This window comes from Pongo pygmaeus, chromosome 16 (assembly GCF_028885625.2).
Source record: "Pongo pygmaeus isolate AG05252 chromosome 16, NHGRI_mPonPyg2-v2.0_pri, whole genome shotgun sequence".
Taxonomy (NCBI): Eukaryota; Metazoa; Chordata; class Mammalia; order Primates; family Hominidae; genus Pongo; species Pongo pygmaeus.
In genome coordinates, this window is record NC_072389.2 from 86,851,813 (window position 1) to 86,868,329 (window position 16,517).

The 16,517-nt window shown below is 47.0% G+C and overlaps 1 protein-coding gene across 11 annotated transcripts in view; it reads left to right on the plus strand.

Moving 5' to 3' along the window:
- The window catches only part of CEMIP (cell migration inducing hyaluronidase 1), a 172,430-nt gene that overhangs the window by 121,926 nt on the left and 33,987 nt on the right, over positions 1-16,517 (plus strand). For all 11 annotated transcript variants that reach the window (XM_054450910.2, XM_063652438.1, XM_054450912.2 and 8 more), the window contains 2 exons: positions 5,544-5,719; positions 7,974-8,183. In XM_054450910.2, coding sequence (XP_054306885.1) covers positions 5,544-5,719; positions 7,974-8,183 — 386 coding nt within the window. The remainder of the gene's footprint in view (positions 1-5,543; positions 5,720-7,973; positions 8,184-16,517) is intronic.

Here is a 16,517-nt window from a genome sequence, read left to right on the forward strand (position 1 = left end):
CCCCCACACCTTTAAAGAATGCCGCTATTAGCTAGAATTAACATGAATTTCGTTTCCTGTGATATTCCAAGGACTTCACATAAACCATCTTGTTCACTCTTCACAACAACCTAATACAGTAGGGGCTACTGTTTTCTTCATGACATGAATGAGGAAACTGAGGCTGATGGAAATTAAATATCTAGACATTTAATTTCCAATATGGTGGCCACCAGCCACATGTAGCTACTTAAGTCTAAATTGGATTACATTAAGTTAAAAATTCTATTCCTGGCTGGGCGTGGTGGCTTACGCCTGTAATCCCAACACTTTGGGAGGCTGAGGCAGGTGGATCACCTGAGGTCAGGAGTTTGAGACCAGCCTGACCAACATGGTGAAACCCCGTCTCTACTAAAAATACAAAAATTAACCGGGCGTGATGGCAGGCACCTGTAATCCCAGCTACTCGGGAGGCTGCAGCAGGAGAATCACTTGAACCTCGGAGGCGGAGGTTGCAGTGAGCCGAGATCGCACCATTGCACTCCAGCCTGGGGGACAAGAGTGAGACTTTGTCTCAAAAAAAAAAAAAAATTGATTCCTCAGTCACAGCAGCCAGGTTTCATGTGTCCAGTAGCCACCGGTGACTAGTGGCTACCATACTGGACAACCCAGAATAGATCATTTCCTTCATCACAGGAAGTTCTAGTGGGCGGCACTGATGTAGGTCAAGCAAGTCAACAGCTGAGCCAGGATTCCAACTCAGAGCTATCTGGCTCCAAGACTACATGCGCTGCTTCATTCTGCCTCCGTGAAGGCGATTGTTCCCAAAGTCTCCTCCTGAAGATGACTGCGAGGAACCTGGGTTTAAGTTTGCTTTCTGGGGCCCTCCAGCTTGAGTCCCTCTGGGCTTGTCCTCATACCCGATCTGAGAAGGTCAGGCCCCATCTCCCTCTCCACCAGACTCACTGAGTCCTGCTAGGTCTGAGCTACATGTGCACACTCTGGCTCCTTCCATTGGAAGGTCTTTGATGTTTTTTGTTCTCTTGACCCTGGGGTAGCTAGAACCCTGTATACTCTGTAGAGAGGGATCTGGGGGTTGTGGAAGCAGGACACCTGCAGAGTAAAGACTAGGGAAGGGTGACATCTGCAGCCCTGTGTAGGGCAACTGTGCAGAGCCCCTCTGCTTCCCAGGCCTCCTCCCCACTCACCCAGGTGCTCATGGCTCTTCTGGATTATTTGAGACAAGGCTAGTTTGGCCACATCTGCTTTTCCCTGGTTGGGCTTCACGTATCAGTACTTTGAGAAGGAAGGGAGGAGTGGATGCTGGTGGGAGAATTCTGAGGCAGGATGGGATGCGGGGGAGTCAGGCACACACTGTCTCTCATCTCTCGGATAGCAGCCTGGGAGTGGCCAGTGAAGGCGGCAGCAGGACAGATAAGGTAGCTGCCGCAGCTAACAGCCATGGCCGGGTCTTGTAAAAGGTTCTGATAGGAAGCTCTGCATCTGGGAAGATGGCTGTGGGACTGAAATATTCTTGCAGCTCCCAATCTGACTTATATTTCCTTGGCTGACAGGAGTCTGATAAACACAGTGCCTCCACCTACCTGACAGTCACTCCTACACCCTGCCCAACTTCCCCTATGGAACAAAGAAAGATGCCAAATTTGCTATCTACCAACTCCCGTTATTATAGGTGTGAAGCCAGTGGTGGGAGCCTTGGGGATGGTGCTAGTGACAGCTGCAGGTGTCATTTCTGTTACACTAGCCTCCCACCATATGCCAGGGGCTTAATTTCTAAGCACATCCCATGGATTAACTCATTTAACAATCACAGCCAACTTTTGATGTATGTGCTATTATTATCTCCATTTTATAGATGAAGAGCCTGAGGTTCTAGGAGCTTAAATATGCTCAGGGACTCACAGCTGTGAGCTGAGTTGGAATCTGACCCTCACAGCCTGGCTCCAGAGTCACAATCCTCCCCATCACATTATCTTATCTCTGCAGCCGTGTTCAAGACCAGATCCCTGAGGAAGGTCCTCTGGCCACCTACGAGAGCAGAAGCCTCTAGTCAGTGTCCTTCCTGGACACCATATTTTAAGGTGGATGCTGGCAAGTTGAGACAAGCACCCAGAGCACCAGGATGCACGTGCTGTAAGGGATGGTTGGAAGATGAAGGATGAATGTCCTGGAGGTGGGGAGGCTCGGCCTGGTTTCCTGGTTCTGCTGAGCACTGCAGGAACTCCCAGAAAGAAAGACTAACGTTGAGTGTGGTCAGGGAGGACATCACTGAGAAGGAGAAACTGGAGCTAAGTGGGACAAAGTGGAGAAAGCTTGCTGCAGGTAGAGGGAGATACATGCATGAAAGCTCTGAGATGTTAAATAGCAAAGGCATGTTCAAGGAAGGATGATGGTCTGCTCTGGCCGGACAGAAGAGGGTATGTGGGAGTGATGAGATGAACCCACAGGAGTTGGGGTTTCACTGTGTCAACCACTTAGACTGGTAAACGGGGAGCTGAGTTTTGCATGGAGACCTCTTTGCCATCCCCTGCCTGGCAAGACTGAGCCTGTTGCTCTCTGTGCCTGTTCCCTCAACATGCTCAACCCTTTGGGGAGTTTGGGAAGTCTGCTTCCTTTCCTTGGTGAAGTTTGCTGTGCACTCTCAGGATCCACTCAGAAGCCAGTGCAAAGCTCTATTTCAGAAAGATTCTGCCCCCCACACCTGGGAACGCCCCGTAACTGAAGACCACAGAGCTGATGGATGGGAGATGAGTCAGGGATGGAAGGAAAGGTTTTTCTGTGGGTGGCCGGAGGGAGCCCTGCTTCTGGATCTTAGAACTGTAAAGACACATGGCCCTGTGGCCCAAATGAGAAGCCATGTTCAGTGAGCTGCCCTGGAGGAGGGGGCTCCAGCATTCTGCAGAGTTAACTCATTTCATATCATTTCCCCTGGTTGGTGTCAGAACCCTGGATGAAACCGAAGGCCTGACAGCTTCCATGTGTGATGTCCACTCCTGATCCCTTTGGCAGGGCACAGAGCTTTTTGGCATCTGCATATCAGGGAGTAAGGGTCGATTGTAGTAAATGAAATCTTTCTAAGATCATTATTACTTAATGTCTGATACTTGTTTAAAGAAGGATTCTGTGCTGGGTGTGGTGGCACCCACCTTTAGTCCCAGCGTTTTGGGATCCCCAGGCAGGAGGATTTTTTGAGCCCAGGAGTTCGAGACTACAGTGAGCTGTGATCACACCACTGCACTCCAGCCTGGGTGACAGGGCAAGACCCAACCCAGTATCTGAAAAAAAAGGAGGACTCTGTGATAGATGGAATAATGACCCCTAAATATATTCATGTCTTGATCTTCAGTAACCATGAATGTTAGCTTATGTGACAAAAGGGACTTTGCAGATGTGATAAATTAAGGCTCTGGAGATGGGAGATTATCTTGGATTATCTGGGTGGGCCAAATGTGATCACAAGGGTCCTTAAAAGAGGGACATAGGAAGGTCAGAGTCAGAAGAAAGTGATGTGATGACAGGGGCAGCAACTGGAGTGATGCACATTAAAGAGAGCAGAAGGGGTCATGAGCCAAGGAACGCAGGCAGCCACTCAAATCTGAAAAGGGCAAGGAACGGATTCTCCTCTGGAGCCTCCACGAGGAACCAGCCCTGTTGACACCTTGATTTATCCCCATTAGATTCATTTCATATTTCTGACTCCCAAGGCTATAAGAGAATAAATTTATGTTGTTTTAAACCCCGACGTTTACGGTAATTTGTTACTGCAGGATAAGAAACTAATACCAACTCCATAGGAGATATTTTCTCAAATTTGCCCTGCGTCAATTTCACATCTTGAATAAGATACTTCAAGAAAACCCCACAATCTCACTGAGTCTGCAGAATCCCAAAACAGTAAACATCCCTAGAAACACTGCAGGCACACAGGATACGTGCAGGGTGAAGGGGCAAGCAAGAGTCAGCTCTTCCTGTGGAGGAGAGAGCAAGGACATTGTCACTGGAGTGGGTGTTGCTCAGGGCTAATTATAACCATGGCCTTCACATGTGAACACTGGCAGTGTCTGGGGGCTGAGGCTGGTGCTCCATTGCTCCAGTCAAGATCACAGCAAAAGCCAAGCCGTGTAGGTGGTGTGGTTCAGGCTGGGAATCCACATGGGAGGTTATTGCTGTCTGTAATTGCATCCTCAAATGGAAGAGAAAGTACCCATAAGCCAGGTCAGCAACCTCAGTGATGAGCCCAATGAATTTAGAGCCTGTCTAAGATCTCTTTATTCTATAAAAGAGTGTGGGATTGTTGTGGAGGCAGAATTTGGGGCTATAAATCAAAGGCAGTTCTAAAGTTTGAACTCTTGTCACCCTGTACCATTCTTGAGATGCATTTTCTGCACAGAGTGGGGGGAAGGGACTGCATTTGGCACGAGATTGAGTGGAGTGATGGGAGGGAGAGAGTGGAGAGAAAACGGAGGGGTTAGGTGCAGACCACAAGTTCAGGGGCTCTGACTACAGCAGGAGAGAGACTGGCAATTGCTAGGAGGGGTAGCAGAACTGGAAAAGGTCTTTTGTTTGTTAGTTTTTTTAAGGATGGGAAGGTCTAGAGAAGTTTGAAGACGGAATATAAGGAGCCCAAATGAAGGAAGAAATGAAATTACTAGTGGAGGGAGTCCAGGGCCTTAAGGATATGGAAAAGGGTGAGACTAGGGGTCAGTGCACAAGTGGGGAGAGCATCCTCTCCACCGACACCAGAGGAAGGGTGAGGGATGGTGAGGAGCTCAGTACAGAGTTGAGTGGAGGCCGTTCTTCACTGCTCCACATGGTACCACTGAGGCATCCAGAGCCAGGCCACAGTGGTGGACGCAGAAGCTCCAATCTGGCTCTCTCTGGAGCCCCAGGCTGTAGATACACACTCTACATGAGGCTGAGGTAAGCAGAATAGGGATTTGCCTGCTTTAACAGATTATGAATTTGCACTGCTGTAAAGCAGGGGCTTTAAAGGCAGAAGGGTTCTGTTTTATCTTCCTAAGATCGGCAATCTACGGTATCATCCAGAGACCAGGTTTATTCTCTCCCATTGCTCTGCCATCTCTGGGGCATGGTGCTCACCTGCATGGGCGAGGCTGGCCTGCCAGCCCCCAGGAAAGAGCAAGAGGAGGGTAGTCTGGAGGTGGCACTTATCACTTCTCAAACCTTACAGCCACACCTAACTGCAGGGAGGCTGAGAATTGTCATTCCCTTGGGTGGCCCTGTGTCCAGCTAAAATGCAGGAGTCTAGGACTGAAAAGCAGAAGAGGAGACAAATATTAGGGAACAATTAGCCATTTCTGCCAAGGGCTTCAGACCTAAGCCTGTGTAACTGTGAGATCTGGCTCTGCAGGCAGGCATGTGACTTCGCCTCCCTCACCTTCATCCTTCTGTAACATGAGACCACTGTGCACACCAGGCATGGCGATGAGTAAGCAGCAGCCATAGAAGCACCTGGCAGCGGCCCGGAACTCAGTGGGCATGCAGTACCTGCTGTTGCTTACCTTCCTCCCTTTCTGCCCCAGGGAAACCAATGTACCTGCACATCGGGGAGGAGATAGACGGCGTAGACATGCGGGCGGAGGTTGGGCTTCTGAGCCGGAACATCATAGTGATGGGGGAGATGGAGGACAAATGCTACCCCTACAGAAACCACATCTGCAATTTCTTTGACTTCGATACCTTTGGGGGCCACATCAAGGTATGTGTCTTTCTGGCAGAGTCTTTCAACCCAACCAGGAGAGTTCCTATGATGTCAGCCTCTAGACGGGGCTTCTTGGTAGGGATGAAGGTGGGGGAACAGGAGGTGGGATCAAGGGGAGGACACCTTCTGGAAGTATGAGAAGTCTTATGTACTATCCATTAGCATGCAGCTCCCCCCACCAACATTTGGGAATAAGAGAGATGATGGAGCTAACTCGGCAAAAAACAGCTCTCTGCTCTCAGCCACGTGGTACACACCACACTGTTTCAACATTGCCTTCATTCCTTGTCTTCATTATTTCATGATTACTTCATTATTACCCTGATCACTTCCTAAAAGAACTAGCATTTAACTTGCAAAAGGTCACATTTACAATAGATCCATTACCATATAGGTAAAACAATAAGCAGGTGAGAGGAACTATAAGTCACAGCATTGGCTGGGCGTGGTGGCTCACGCCTGTAATCCCAGCACTTCGGGAAGCCGAGGCGGGCGGATCACCTGAAGTCAGGAATTCGAGACCAGCCTGGCCAGCATGGTGAAACCCCGTCTCCACTAAAAATACAAAAATTAGCTGGGCTGGTGGCGGGTGCCTGTAATCCCAGCTACTCTGGAGGCTGAGACAGGAGAATTGCTTGAACCTAGGAGGCAGAGGTTCAGGGAGCCAAGATCTCGCCACTGCACTCCAGCCTGGTGACAGTGAGACTCCATCTCAAAACAAAAACAACAACAACAACAAAAAGAAGTTGTAGCATTAAATTTACCTGTGAGTTTCCTGGCTAGAGTCAAGACAAAGAAGAGACATAGTGAGCTGCAGGGTTCTTACCGCACAATATAGAAAAACGGTACTAATTTACTGGTGCTTACGTTTTCCTAGTATTAAGCTCAAAGAGGAATTTCTTTTATATCACAATGCAAAGTGCCTTTTCCAGGCATATTATATTGCTTAGGATACCCACAATTTCTTCATGTGGTAATTGGTTTCAATGCCAATAGCATAATATTACCTCGGAGTTTTGCTAAGACAGTTCTTGTAAAGCTAATATCACGCACTTTAAGGATAAGACTTTTTGGTAGCGGAACTGAAGAGACAAATGGAGTGAAACTTACAGCATTCACAATGGGGGCCCTACTGGCATTTTATGTGAGATAATTATTTGTCACATAGGCCTATATTATAGGATTTCTATCATCCCTGGCCCCTACTCATTCAATGCTAGCAGTGCTCCCCAGTCATTATCACCACCAAAAACACTTCATATATCCAGTCATCTCCTGGGTATAGGGTGGGACAGAGGTGACGGTACTGTCCTCAGTTGAGAAACTCATTAGTGATACTAAAGCAGAAATAGCAGGTCTATGTTACACAAGCTGCTATAGCCCCCTTTTCAATCCTGAGACCAGTCCTTGAGTGATCAGGGGACTCTTTCCCACTGAGCTCAAACTAGCCCTCAGAATCATTCTCAACACAGCTCTCCAGGGCCGCCACTACTGGAGTTGACACTCCAGTTGACACCTATTTTTGGAAGAAATGGTTAGCATGCCGAGATTATCCTTCTTTAGTAGAGGTTAGCTGAGCCTGACTTTTGACAGGATTCATTTTCAGACTGTGTTTTCGTAGTGGGCACCTGGAGGGCAGGAGTTCCATGTGGTCAAGTGGTTTTCTTGAACCTGAAAGGAATGGGTCTATGCATATCGTGAAGTGAGTGTGTGGCATCCCCTCCACTCACACACATGCCACCAGAACATGGGCTTATGAAGATTCCAGAGTCGGTGTTCCCTTTCCCTCTGCTAGGAGAAGGTCTTGGGTGGGAGACAATGGCAAAGGCTCTTGCTACTCCATAGTTCACTGTAACCTGGATTCCCCATGCTCATAGGGCATGCTTTTTGCCAGCCCACTCCTCCAGATTATCTCAGAGTTATCCCTTGCTCATAACACTTGATGGTTTGGGAGACAGGAAAGGAGGTTCAAAGTGAGCCCCAGCTATAGCATAGCCCTTCAGAACATCTCATTTCCAAGCACTCCATTTCCTCACAATGTCCTCTGTCATTAGCAGTGCTTTGCCTGTCTTCCACAGTATAAGAAGGGCCAGGCATTCTAACCCATTTGCAGAGAATATCTTTGATTTACTGAGTACTAGGTGGGGACTGACAAAGAACAATGCCTCTGCATCTTTGGAATATGGGCACCAGCCAGGGAAATCACAAAGCATCTCATGGGCTCCTCTGACTCTTGGTTCTCCTCTCCTAGTTTGCTCTGGGATTTAAGGCAGCACACCTGGAGGGCATGGAGCTGAAGCATATGGGACAGCAGCTGATAGGTCAGTACCCGATTCACTTCCACCTGGCCGGTGATGTAGACGAAAGGGGAGGCTATGACCCACCTACATACATCAGGGACCTCTCCATCCATCATACATTCTCTCGCTGCGTCACAGTCCATGGCTCCAATGGCTTGTTGGTAAGAACCTCCTTCCCTCAGGGAACTCTGGGGATGGGCCATGGATGGTTAGCACTGGAGGGGTGCTTGGATGTAGACACTTAATCCAGGGCCTTTGGGGGTTGAACCATCCTTAGCTCAGGTTTCAGAAAGATATCAACTGGGAGCAGATCACCAACCAAACAGGAAGGAGAAAATAGAGGTTTGTCCTTACCAAAGGTACCAAGCAGAGATGGGAAAGTGATTACTTTGTGGTGGTTTCTGGGAGTCCAGTTTTTCATGTACTTCATTGGCATCACATGAAATCTGGAGATCATTCCAAGGCCACACAGCATGACAGCTCTGCTAACTGCAGACAGGGGGATCATGCCAAGACTCGGCTGTGGTATCTACCCAACAGATTTGAGATGGTGACAACAATGGGCTTTTTTTCTTCTGATGAACTAAGTGTTCCTTCAGAGCAAGTGCTGCTGGGAGAAATACTCTCATTAACAAATTGGCATGTGTATCAGAGGCTTGTCTTTGATTTCCACAGATAATTTTTGTACTAAATTGACCTTTCTCGAAGTGAACTACATTTCTATCCTCTATAAACTTTAACACTGGACATCACAAAATGGTACCCCGCAAGCTGAATCTAGCAACCAGATGTGTTTTGTTTGGCTTATACTGTGTTTAGAGAAACATTTGAACATTTTTACACTAAATTGATAATTTTACACTAAATTGGACTTTCTTTAAATGAACCACACTTTATATCCTCTATAAACTTTAAAACCGGATGTCACAAAATGACACCCTTCAAGCTGAATCCAGCTACACGATGTGTTTTGTTTGGCTTAAATAGTGGTTAAAGAAACATTTGAATTAGTTTCCATCATTTAAAAATTAAGAGATTCTACCTAAAAATCTGGATTCCTGGCTTCTTTTGAAAAGTAGGATGAGTTGGCAATGCCCATCCTGCATCCCTGCATGGCAACAATGGCTTAGAGCAGAGTCAAGGCTGCCTCCCCTAAGACAGGTGTGTGTTCTCCAGTGTGCAGCGGGCCTACCATGGCTGTTACAATTACTGTAAAACCCCAGGCCGGTGCCACTCCTTTCATTGCCTGCTGGCCCCTGTGGGCATTTGAGTTTGTAAGCCCTGCTTTAAACCAAGCAGAGTGAGCCTCACCAACAGGCATATGGTTATGGGAAAATGAGGAGGCTGTCCGTGTGACACTAGTGTGGTTCTATTCGATGTACTCTTCTATTATAAAGGATTGTCTGTTGTTTCTGTGTTTTAAATGCTCTGATTTAAAACCTCCCACTGAGTAAAGAGAAGAGATCATCGGCTTTGGAGCCCAGTCTAGGGGGGCCTGGGTTCAAGGGCTTGATCCACAGATTGTGAGCTGTGGGACCTTGGGCAAGTAGCTTAATGTCTCTGAACCTCAGTTTCCTGCTCAGTCAAGTGGAGAAACAACACCAAATACATAGGGCTGTCTTGAGGATGAATGAGATGCAAGTGGGTTTCATGTGGAGTGCTGTCCACACACGAAGGCTGATTCTCCCCAGCAGGTGGTAGAGGACTGTGCTGGAGCCATTGCTGGAAGATGTAGTATTTTTTTCTGTCTCAAGGAAAAAGGAAAGGAGAATGTTTTCTGGCTGAAGCTGAAAGACATCAAGATTTACAATAAATTCAGAATGTCAGGGATAAGCATGGGCTCTGGAACCAGACTTCCTGGGTTGCGATTGGAGTTCTGCCACTTACAAGCCATGTGATCTTGGGCCAGTCATTTTACCGCTCTGTGCTTCTGTAAAATGGAGAGGATGGCACTGCTTATCCTACATGGTTGCTTCCAGGACTGAGCAAGCAGAGAACATGGAAAGCATGCAGCCCAGTGTGTGGCCCACACTTTGCCCTGGGTGCAAGCCTCAGGTCTGTCCTGCTCCCTCATGCGATTTGCAGACCCAGTGCAATGGATGCAGTCACACCTTTCTCACACAGGGTGGTGATGGAGGTCGGGATACATGATGAAGAGAACAATGTAGAATTGGTTAGGAAAGATAACAGGCTTCACTGAGTCTTTGGAGCTTTACTTGTTCTAAGCATTTTTGTCGAAGGTCTATTCATAAATTTAGCTTAAATTCACCTACATTTAACTTTACTAAAGAGAAAGATATTAAGATTACTGGAAGCCTGTAATTACAGATCTGGAGCAGTTTGAATGGAAGCTGTTGTGAATCTCAGGGAAAATACACACCACACACACACACACCCTGGAGTGTGGATGTGGGGCTGTGCTCTCTCACTCACTTGCTGTGTGACCACTGGCAAGCTACTTAACCAGGCAGGTCTTCAGTTTCCTCATACGTGCTGTGGAGAATGTGATGGCTTCTTCTCAGGGTGGTTCCATTAGAAAATGCCTGTGAAATGTTTTTGGCTGTCTTTGGAATAGGAAACCTTTCTCAGAGTGCTGAGCCCAGGTCTCAGCTGCAGCAATGGACTCAAAAAGGGAGAAGCGGCACAAGAATGGCTGGTGGCAGGGGCAGAGGCCTTGGGCACTCTAGGACACCCAGCAGGGCAGTGTTGAGAGTGAGCATCCTGGCAGGGCTGCAGGCTGGCAGAGGCTGGGAGAGGCTGGGAGAGCTGGGAGAGGCTGAGATTGCTGGGAAAGGCTGGGAGAGCTGGGAGAGGCTGGGAGAGGCTGGGAGAGGCTGGGAGAGGCTGGGAAAGATGGCATAGGCCTTGAGCCAGGAGTGTGAGTTCATGAAGATAGGCTGGGGGATTGAGAGATGCATGGGGCAAGAGAGAAGGCAGCAGGTCAGGGGTAGCCCACGGAGCTGTATCTGGAGCAGCCACATGCGTCACTTGTAGCACAGTGGAGGTGGGTTCTTGTAGCCAGAGCCTTGGACAACCTCTCAGAACCAGAAGACCCTTGCTGCACTGTATGCCAAGGTCTCCCTCCAGCCTGGCTCTCAGGGATGCCAGCTGCCAAACTGGGAGGGCCATTGTCCAGACACTAGGTGGCCAAGGTACCAGTTACAGCCTGGTCTTGGTGGCCATATAGGGCTCCAGCCTCACTCAGCTCAGGGCTGAGCTTGATGGCCAAGCTGGTGGGTTAGGATTTGGAGTCTGCAGCCCTTGAGGCCTTCCCAAGGTAAAACCAAATTGTCCTGGCTTAGAATCTAGATGAAGTGCAGGCCTCTAACTCTTTAAGCCAGACAGACAGCAGGGTAATGGAGCACATTCCAGTGCCCTTCCCTAAGATCTCCAAGAGCCATCCCCCGCATGGGAATTGGGTTTACGGATTGGCACCTCACCCTGTAAATGCTCCGCCACTGGGGCAGAGATTTCCACATTCGGAGATGCTGCCTTGGGAACTGGATGATCTCCATCGGTATTTTACATTTGCTTCCTTCATTTTGGCTTGAAGGATTTACTCACGGCTGACTATGTTTGGAAAGATGTTTTTAGCTGATGGGACAAAAAGAGGCCAAATACAGACAAAGACAAGATCCTGATTTGGAATGCAGAGGCCACTCAGTAGCATCGCAGAAGCCTTTCTCCTAACAGCATCCCTGATCTGAAGAAGGAAGAGATTCCAGACAAGCAGATACTGGCTTGGGAGAAAGAGGGATTTGTAGGTGTGCAGAGCTGAGAGTGCCTTAAAGCCTGGCTCTGGGCTGATCCTACAGTGTCCTGGTAGCCTCTTGCTCATGAGCTCCTCTCTCCCTGCTGCCTGTAGACAGGTTCTGATATCCTTTATCCTCAGAGGACAGCTTCCCTCATCCCTAATTCCCCCTTGGGCAGCCACCTTTGCTCTTTCCCTTTCTTCACCACCAACTCTTGTGAAAGGTGGTCTGAAATTCCTCCAATTCCTGCTTCTTACTCCTGTCCTGACACAAATGTGGGCTTCTCAACTTTTGCTCTCTCTGAGCCTTGGTGATGGTTCTCAACAATGTCATTCAAAATGTCACCACCAAGCTCAGCACACCCACTGCTGTCTCTCCTGCTTCATTCAACTCCTAACTCTTTCTTGATATAACAGTTATTGTGGGTTTCAGTAGAACATTGAGGTAAAAGAACATAGAGTCACAGAGACCTGTGTTTTCATCTGCCAGTATGGCCTTGGGGGACTGATGGAAATTTTGTGGGACTCAGTTCCTTCCTGTGTGAAGTGAGGATGATGACAGAACTAACTTCAAAGGGTCTTTAGGAAGATTAAACCAGATAATGTATGTGATATAGTCAGCAATGATATTAAATAATATTACTTATTAAATAGTATCACTGTGTGCCTCTGTATCTAACTGTGTTCTGTGTAAACATTGCTGGTTCTGTGAGATAGTAGCAAGTATCCAAACAAACAAGAAGAGACTGGCCTCTGTAGTTAAATGACCTTGGCAAACACAGCATACATGCCTTCTTTCCCTGTTTTGGAAATTCACAATGCGTGCTAGCAGAGCAAAGGCTTGCAATAAAAATACATGCTTAGCTTTGGTTATCCTAGTGATGCCTAAACTCATTCGCATCTTACAGAGCTGGTGTTCTGTAACACAGTTTGGAAAATGCTTCTCACTACACTGATATTGTCAATGGTGTCTTTCTTAAAATGCAATGGTTAGCACCAAAGCTGCAGGATGCAGGCAGATGTGGGGTGCAGTCTGCCTTCAAAGGAAGGCTCTATGGCACAGTATCTGTAGGCTGGATAGTGGGGGTGGGGGATGCAAAATGGGCCCCCACTTCATCTTAACATGTGTTTCTGAACTCTGAGGCAGGACATAGGGGGATTCACCTTCCTGTTTTTCCTGGAGAAAATGAATCCATTCCAGTACTTTTGTGGAAGGACAAAATGACTTCAATATGGGTTCTACTTGTTTCCTCCTCCCATCCCTCTTTAAGGCAGAGAATGGGAGAAGAAACCATGCCCTTTCCTTCTTTTCCTCCTTGTGTATTGCTCAAAATGTGCTATCTTTGACATAAATGCTTCCAATAGCCACAAGATGCTTGAAACCAGGATGTCCCCAACAGGCTGCCACATGTGGCCCTGCAGGTTGTGCCCTGCACTGCTCCAGGGGTGCCTTCTATATGGACTGCAGCCAGTCCCCAAGTGCCCCAGCCCCAGGGACACATCCTCCCTCTGGCATTCTATGAAAGATGGCTGAGCCCCATGTGTCTTTGGCAGGAAATCCAGTGCTCTCTCTCCCGGACTCAAAGCTCTGGGATTTGTGGGAGAGGCTTCTGTTTTTCCTGGTTACCTCCCTCTTTCAGTTTCTTGAATTCACATTCTCAATTCTTGATTCATGTAGCTGCTCTCATCTTGGAACTGCTCGACAGGCTCACCTTTACTGCTACTTAGAGCTGATTTATCAAGATAGGGGAATTGCAATAAAGAGTTTAATTCATGCAGAGCTGGCTGTATGGGAGACCGGAGTTTTATTATTACTCAGCCTCCCCCAAAGTTGGGGGATCAGGGTTTTTAAGGATAATTTAATGGTTAGGGGGTCAGAAAGGGGGAGTGCTGATTGGTGGGGTCGGATATGAAATCATAGGGAGTCAAAGCTGTCCTCTTGTGCTGAGTCAGTTCCTGGGTGGGGGCCACAAGACCAGATGAGCCAGTTTATCAATGTGGGAGGCACTAGCTGGTCCATTTAGTGCCAGATCTGAAAAATATCTCAAGCACTAATCTTAGGTTTTATAATAGTGATGTTGTCCCCAGGAGCAGTTAGGGAGGTTCAGAATCTTGTGGCCTCTAGCTACATGACTCCTAAACCATAATTTCTAATCTTGAGGCTAATTTGTTAGTCCTACAAAAGCAGTTTAGTCCCCGTGTAAGACGGGGGTTTGTTTCGGGAAGGGGCTCTTATCGTTTTTGTTTCAAAGTTAAACTATAAACTAAGTTCCTCCCAAAGTCAGTTTGGCCTGCACCCAGGAATGACCAAGGATAGCTTGGAGGTTAGAAGCAAGATGGAGATGGTTAGGTCAGATCTCTTTCACTGTCATAATTTTCTAACTCTTATAATTGTTGCAAAGGCATTTTCAATCTCTCCTTTCCATATGAGCCCAAATATGAAACCCAGACTCTTGTCCTTGATTTCCACAAAAGTTTCATTGGCCCAGGGCTTTTACTGGTGGATTGGGGTAAGAGATAGGAGGGAGAGGGGGTACATTACAGATCAGCACCGAAACCAACAGTAAGAGATGGAGTAACAGGTCCCTCTATAGACCAAATGCTTCCCCCCAGGCTACTCCCTCCCCACCCCCAACCTGGTTGTTGAGTTCTTGTCCCCTCCTCCTCATTCTCCCATCTTCCTCCCCACCTCTCCTGGGCTGCCTTAGAAACTCATTCCTGTCCTTGTTAGGCAGAGTAATTTGGTTGTCCGGGTTTTTTTCTTCCACCCAGTTTTAATTTGCATATTCAAAAACTCATTAAGACACTCTGTAAAACAAATAACCCACCACCTGTACTCTATGGCAATCTTCTTTTCAGCAGTTCAAAAAGAAATTTTTTTAAAAAGTAATGGCAGAAGATTGGAAATTCCAGTCTTCTTTATAACATGGCTGTATTTGTTGTCGAGTTTTTCATTAACATAAATCATATCATACCCACCCTAGAAGGCAGAAACAAGTAAAGTTCACTTCTATCTGCATTTGTTTGTTTTAAACAGCATTTTCTTTTACTTGCTGTATACATGTTGATGGTGGAAATCATTACATACAGATATGTCCTGATTTGCACAGAATGGTCCATTTTAGACGTGTTGTCCCAGCTTAACTACTAATCACACCTCCTTCCCTTCAAACGTGTCCTGGTTCAGATCATAAACCAAATAAAATGGTGACACCCTCCCCCGCCACTGAAGCAGTCCCTACTGGCTCTTTCTAGCTCTTTGTCAGGCAGAGCCCAGGAGTTTTCTCGTACACAATCTTATGCCTGGACCACACCTAACAACAAGTGAAGACTTAAAACAGCGTTCAGGAATTGCTTTCACGACTGCCAACCATCAGCAGGTAGGAAGATATCCAGAAGGACAAAGGGAAAAATACAATTTGTGCAAGAGAAGGGGGGAAGAACTTACATATTACTTCTGGTTGGCATACATAGGGACTGAATGGGCCACCCGTGAATCTATATGCATGTTTGTTTATGCAGCTACTATTTATGTATCTGCTATCTATCTATCTATCTATATCTATCTATCCATCTATCTACATCTATCATCCAAGCTATGTCACAGTTTAAATATTTAACTCTGGGTAATGTTCTAAGGAGGAACAATCCCAGAATTTTAGAGCTGGAAGAAACTTTAGACGTCATCCCATCACACAGGGACACTTGGGCAGGTCACACACAGCAAGTTTGTGGCTGAGTAACTTGTGTCTTCTACCCCCACCCCAGGGCTGTCCTCGGCCTTATCATGCTTCCCTCTTGATTCTGTGTGCCATCCTCACCCCACTCCTAATGAGAAGAAAGAAATGCAGTCCAAAGTGAGAGCGTCTTTTTCTTTCTGGCATTGTTGAGTATTGATTGACACACAGGTTATGGACTCAGACAGATGGGGAATCAAGTTCCAATTCAGTCCATGCAAAAGAAGTGACTTGGGGCAACTTTCTAAGTCTGTGTCACTTATAGAATCATAGTTGTGATGAGGTTTAAATAAGATAACATGTAAAAACATTTAGTATCCAATAAACAGTGGTCATTTTTCTTCCTTTCAATGAGGCTTTTTCTCTCAGGAGGGAATTTCTTTCTCTGACATTTTTTAGAATAAGAATATGCGTAACTCATTATTTACTCCTGTTCAGAGAAAGACTACCCAAAGTATGATCCACACAGCAGGGTAAATGGGTCCCTAAGATTTAGAAAGAGCTATGGGCAGGAGGCAGGAGGCAAGAGGCCTGAGTTTGATCACAGCTGCAGAATGAGGTTGCTGAGCGTCCTGGGAGCGTCCACATCCCTTCTCTGGGCCTTGGCATCCTCCTCTGTAAAGTTAAAGGCATTAAACTTGACCTCAGATGTTCTGGCCAGCTCAGGAAGCCCACATTTCCTTGCCTTTTTCTCCCATGCTTGTCTGTCCAGGCTATTTATAACAAACTTTTAGGGCTTAATAGGAGAAAGGAAAGCAGTCCCATTGGCTGACCTTGATATTGATTGACTTATTAAACAGGTGAATAGGATTCAAGATCACACCCTTGCCTATTACTAAAGATGAAGGGAAGGATGTTTATTCAGAAGAACAGAGAGCTTGCCTGGAACAGAGCTACTTGTATGTTGGGTTCTCCCTTATGGAGTGAGTGGACACAGAAAACCATGCTTCCCGCCTTGACCTTGTACATACGGCTTATGTGACCTTTGGCAAATCACTTGCCTTCTC